This window comes from Aphelocoma coerulescens, chromosome 12 (assembly GCF_041296385.1).
Source record: "Aphelocoma coerulescens isolate FSJ_1873_10779 chromosome 12, UR_Acoe_1.0, whole genome shotgun sequence".
Classification (NCBI taxonomy): Eukaryota; Metazoa; Chordata; class Aves; order Passeriformes; family Corvidae; genus Aphelocoma; species Aphelocoma coerulescens.
In genome coordinates, this window is record NC_091026.1 from 3,629,242 (window position 1) to 3,634,977 (window position 5,736).

The 5,736-nt window shown below is 58.3% G+C and overlaps 1 protein-coding gene across 1 annotated transcript; it reads right to left on the minus strand.

The window, feature by feature from the left end:
• Positions 1–573: 573 nt before the first annotated feature.
• On the minus strand, positions 574–4,460 carry LOC138117765 (G2/M phase-specific E3 ubiquitin-protein ligase-like). Its single transcript, XM_069028321.1, has 10 exons — positions 4,418–4,460; positions 4,009–4,100; positions 3,823–3,924; positions 3,419–3,543; positions 3,180–3,342; positions 2,983–3,093; positions 2,663–2,772; positions 2,393–2,511; positions 1,417–2,238; positions 574–839 (listed from the first exon to the last, which is right to left on the minus strand). The coding sequence occupies exons 1-10, from the start codon at positions 4,458–4,460 to the stop codon at positions 574–576; spliced, it is 1,953 nt and encodes a 650-aa protein (XP_068884422.1).
• Between the last annotated feature and the right edge of the window lie 1,276 nt (positions 4,461–5,736).

Consider the following 5,736-nt stretch of genomic DNA (forward strand, 5'->3'; position numbering starts at 1 on the left):
ATGTGTCATTCAGCTTCCATTCTCTAAAGGTCCAAGAATAGAATTCAGTAACTAATAAAATATTCTTGAATCTTGGGGTCAGCTCCAGGATTTTGCTCTTCACTCTACATTAACACACATTTTCTTTGCAATCTGGTTGGGTTCTATGAAACTTGCCAGGACTGGTGTGTCACCTTTTTCCCTGTTTGAGAAATTTAGGGGATGACAACAAGCTTTTTCACCACTCTGCAAAGACCCCACTGCCTTCTCTCTCAAAGCCCGCCTTTCAGAACTCTGAGATGCAAGCACGAGTTACCTCTCCTTAATCTACCGCAAGCCTGGCAAGTAGAAATGAAGATCAGAATGCTTCTGCCTAATTACTGGCTTCTGCCGCTGAAAATCCCCTGGATCCAGACCCTCTTTACACCGTATTGCTCTGCAGTGCCTGCCTTAAGCTCTTCCTAGGAATGGCACCGTTAGAAGGGTTCTGCTGTTACCTTCTTTCATGCCCGACTCCTGTGTGTCTCCGAAGAAGGAAAAGTGAAAGCACTCAACTCCTGAGCTACGTCGTTCGCAGGCAAAGGTCCCAGATGGTCAGCTGGGACAGAGTCCTGCGCATCCTCTTTGTGCCAAGGGTATGTCCTCAGTGTTTTCTGGTTTGTTCTTTGAAGGTCCAAACAAGTGTTTTAAATCAGCAGCAATGTCGTAATAGATTTCTTCAGACACTTGAGGCAGTGTCTCACTCTCTTCTTTCTTCTTCCTTTTGGCTTTCCTGAAATCAGATTGTTCAAGGATAGCAACACAGCACATGTCCTTTCCAAAGACAGCTTCCCTAAGAGCCACCTTGCTCTTCTGTCTCCCTAAACGTATCCAAGCCCATTAAGGAGTGGTTCACTATCAAGGGGAAGCAGTGGGGAAACATCTGAGGTTTGAGTCTAAAGGCAGGAGCAAGTGTCCTTTTTAATTAGCCACCCCCTTAAGTGACTTTTCACTTAATAGGTGGTAACATAGAAATCAGGTATTTAGCACAGATTCCTGCCAATAGCAATGTCAAGAGTTAATACACTTTTCTCAGAGACCTGCAAATCTCAAGGTCCCTGTATTGAGCTTCCTCACCTTCACTTACGGCAGAGAGCAGACGGACTAGAAAGAAAAGATGACACTACATGCTGCTTTTCGAGGCCTGAGTTGAGGCCCGACGTCGCTGGCGGGAGCGGTTGCTCCTGGTGGATGTCTCCGACAATGTCACCCTACGCCTGGGCGTCTCAGCCCTTGGTGCTGTCCTGCGGCTGCTGTCACGGCGACTCCTCGACCGCACCGGTGGATTTGAGGCCCGACGTCGCTGGCGGGTGCGGCTGCGTCTGGGGGATGTCTCCGATGGTGTCCTTCTGTGCCTGGGCCTCTCAGCCCTTGGTGCTGTGCTCTGGCTCCTGTCACGGCGACTCCTCGACCGGGCAGGTGGATTTGAGGCCCGACGTCGCTGGCGGGAGCGGTTGCTCCTGGTGGATGTCCCTGATGCTGTCTCCCTTGGCCTGGGCGTCTCAGCCCTTGGTGCTGTCCTGCGGCTCCTGTCACGGCGACTCCTCGACCGCACCGGTGGATTTGAGGCCCGACGTCGCTGGCGGGTGCGGCTGCGTCTGGGGGATGTCTCCGATGGTGTCCTTCTGTGCCTGGGCCTCTCAGCCCTTGGTGCTGTGCTCTGGCTCCTGTCACGGCGACTCCTCGACCGCACCGGTGGATTTGAGGCCCGACGTCGCTGGCGGGTGCGGCTGCGTCTGGGGGATGTCTCCGATGGTGTCCTTCTGTGCCTGGGCCTCTCAGCCCTTGGTGCTGTGCTCTGGCTCCTGTCACGGCGACTCCTCGATCGGACAGGTGGATTTGAGGCCCAGCTTTGCCGGCGAGAGCGATTTCGCCTGCGGTCAGACCCAGAGCTTCTGGAATGGCTGGTGTCTGATGACCTTGATGTCACCTCACTCTCCATGCAGGGGCTGCTGCTCTCCAGCGAGGAAGATTGCAGCAGCTGCCCCATTGGTGCATGTTGGACGCTGCTGCGTTTGCTGGTCTCTGGAGATGGAGACAGGGGAGGCACACCCGATGGTGCCAGGATGCCAGAGTTGGGGCTGATGGCCTCGGATTGTGCAGAGCCATGGGAAGGCTCCAATCCATGGGAAGGTTCCAATCCTGACTGTCCAGCCAGGCTGGGGACATTGAGCTCCAGTTCATCCCTGGGGGCATAGAGCTCCGGCTCATCCCTGGGGGCTGTAAGGGGAAGAAGGAATGAGAGGGGCCCAGCAGGCCTGGGCCAGGCCAGGCCAGTGCGGTGCCCCCAGCCCTCCAGGAGCGGACAGGCTCTGCCAAGCCCAGCCTTGGCACTGACCCCAGCCCAGGGCCACGCAGCTGCGTTGCCTCATACCTGTGCCCAGATCAGCACAGCTGTCGCACTCCCAGCTGGGTGTGTCGTTTCTGAGGCCAGAGCAGCGCCTGTGGGTGCCCTCAGCAGCACAGGAGGAGCACAGGAGCAGTTCCCAGGGCCTGGGAAAACAAATGGTTTCATGGCACTGAGGACAAAGCGTCCACAGCTCGGGATTGTCCGGCTGAGCTCTTCTTCTGGCTCCTTCTGCTTCGAGCCCTTGCCAAGACACAGGTTCCCTGCAGAGCCCTGGGGTGCAGCTGCCCAACTTACCCCTCTTCCTCTGCCTCCTCCCTGCCTCCTGGATAAAGGCACTTCCTGGCATTGCACTGGCTGTGCCTGTCTCCTAATTCTGCAAAGGCATCGTTGTCCTCCCATGTTGGCTCTCTGATGAGGAAAGGAGAAGCCGATGAGCTCGTGCTGCTCCACCATCCTGGAGGTACAGGCTGTCCCTGCTCTTCCTCCAGTGCTTTTCCAAGTCTTGCGTGAAGCTGAAGCCCAAACTCACGGGACAGGGCAGGGCCAGGACTGCGGGGGCAGGCCCTGGCACAGCAGCTGCCCCCTCCTGTGTTGTGAGCCAGGCAGAAGGACACCGACCTGAAGGGGATTCGGATCCCCATGATGAACATTTGGACAAGAAACTCATCATCGTCTCTGCAGAGGGGGCACTGGAAGTACAATGCACCAGCGCGCAAGGCCTGTCCCTGCAGGGCAAACAGCAGCAGTGTGAGCAAGGCCCTGGTGCTGCTGAGCACCTGCTGTGCCCCGGGGCTGCGGGAATGGCTCCTACCTGGATGCAGTCCCTGTGGAACCAGGCCCTTTTGCACGCTGGGCACACCAGTGTTGTGTAGCTCTTTCTCTCCTCCACAGGCTCCATGCAGATGGGGCATTCGGTGCCCGGCTCCGGAATCACCGTCGCATCCTGTTCTGGGGAGTGCTCAGGGCAGTAGGACCTGGGGGAAAAGGGATGGGCAAAGTGAGACGTGCTGGGTCCTTCTGCAGGGGTGGCCAGAACGGGAGAGGACGTACCTGTATGGGGTTATGTAGTTAGTCACACAGTGACCCTCCTTGGCACAGGGCAGGTGGAACCATCTGTCGCAGTCTTCGTGACAGCACATGATGGTGGCCCCAGTCTCCCCACAGACGCAGCAGTGCTGGAAAGAGCCAAGCAGCCCCATCAGAGGCAGCCTCGGGCCTCCCCAGGCAGCCCCACGGCTCCGGGCAGGGCGCAGGACTGTGGCCGCTGCTGGGTCTCAGCCCACAGACCCGCCTGGAGGAAGAGGCTCCTGTGCCAGAGCCTCTGTGGAGCTGCTGGGAGCCAGACTTTTGTCCCACAGCTGGTGGGAAGGGCCGGCCTTTCTTTTGTGGGGTCTGGGCTAAGCCCTGGCAAACCTCGCCTGGCACAAGCCTCCCTGCTCTTGTCAGGCTCTCACCTGCTGAGCCGCCCGGCTGACTGCAAGTTGGATATCGCGAGGGCGAAACCCCTTGAGTCCAATCCGATCACTGTCTTGTTGAAAAATGAGGCTGGCGAAATTCTGTGGCAAAGGCAGGGAGCTGATGAGGAGAGAGTGGCAGGGGCTGCCCACTGCAGTGCTGGAGAGAGGCTCAGCGCAGCTCACCAGGCAGAAGACGTGGGCACAGAGCCCGTGCTTCTCCCATTTGTCGCCGCAGATGTCCAGGTCAGCCTCTGCGCGGCGGCACAGCAGGCATGCTGCAGGGGACAGAGCCAATGGCACCGGGCACCTCTGCGGGGCTCTTAGCCCGCAGCATCGGCCCCAAGGGCTGCTCTGGCCCTGCCTGCCTGGCTGATGGGCAGGCCTGGAGGCCTTGGGGAGCAGGGGACAGCGCGGGCACGGGTGTCCCCACAGCTGCCCCCTGGCCCGGCTGGGCCCCCCTTGGGGAGGAAGGAGGCTCCCAGCCCCAGCATGGCTGGGCAGCTCCTGCCTCCCCCTGCCTCCGCTCCGGGCCCCACGCTGGCTGCCCCGACAGCCCCTGTGCCAGCCTGCGGGAGGGCTGCTTTGCCCTCACCTGGCTCTCTGGCATCAGGGGCCTCCTGCTTCCCTTCTGCCATGGCTCTTGTCAGCAGTGAGTCCCTGTGCAGAAACACCGCGGTCTTCTCCAGGGGCTCGTCCTCTCCTTTTGTGGGAGAAAGAAGAGTGTGGGGAGTTTGTAGAACAGGCCCAGAGCCACGAGGGCACTACTCCCTGGTGAGCCCTGCGTGAGCCCTGCTCCAGTCCGCCTTCTCCTCCCGTCACAGCGTCGAGGAACACTGCTGTCTCCCGTGGATGTTCCTCTGCTGCGTCTGGGAAGGAAGAGGCAGGTGAGCCTGCAGCACAGGCCCAGAGCCCCGAGGTGTGGGGCCCCTCTGGCCCCTGGGCAGCCCTGTCCCTGTCCTACCTTCCCCTCCCGTTGTCAGGTCGCACTGACACACGCTGGCCTGAGCTCAGCGTTCCCTCTTGTGGCCTTGGTCGCACGGGTCACAATGGCCACTCTGACATCAGCAACGTGCACCCAAAATGGGGGCAGCGATGGCCTCAGTCCCACGCCACCCATTTGAGGCTGCCCCCTTGGGAACCGAGGTTCTGAGATGGGTCCGAGCCTTTGGTCAGAGCCCAACCAGGGCAGGGGCTCCTGCAGCAAGTGCAGGGTCAGATGCCAGGCCCTGGGGCAGCCATCGAGGGTGGCACTGTTGGCAGAAAGGGGCTGTTCAGGCAGTGCCACTCCAGGGCTCCTGCCCCTGGCAGTCGGCTGCCCAGAGAGCTTGTGGGCTCTCTTGCACTGGACAGATTCAAAAGCTGCCCCAGGTGGAGCGACGTTTTCCCTGACACCTGTCTGAAGAAATCCCAGAGGAACCTGATTTGATGCTCTTGCTGATCAGTGTTGGGAACAGGAGATAAAACTGGAGACCACCACACGTGGCTCCCAACCTCAATTATCCTGTCACCCTATGAACTAACAACTTTGACATTTAGTATTAAATGGAAAAGTTAGTGTTAAGCTCCTGAGAAACGTCAGCTTTTACACTGACTCTGATGGAAACCCAGAGAATTCAGTGGGAGTTTTCTGCGTGCAGCTGACTGGAGAGCTTGAACCAGTCCTCGACTCAGAAGTCAAATGCAGGAGGATGCTTTTCCCACATGAAAGGCACTTTTGCCAGTTTGGTCCATGCCTTCCTACTAGCAAATAAATAAATTGAAAAAAACAGCTAGAAGAGAAGCACAAACCGTTCTTTTGGCCTTTTCTCATTCATGTCTTTGCAGGCATGCTCCTGGAAAATCCAGATCAATGGCTTCTAGAACAATCAGCGGGACCCCTGGAAAGCAAGGGGTGACGAGCAGGGACACCCT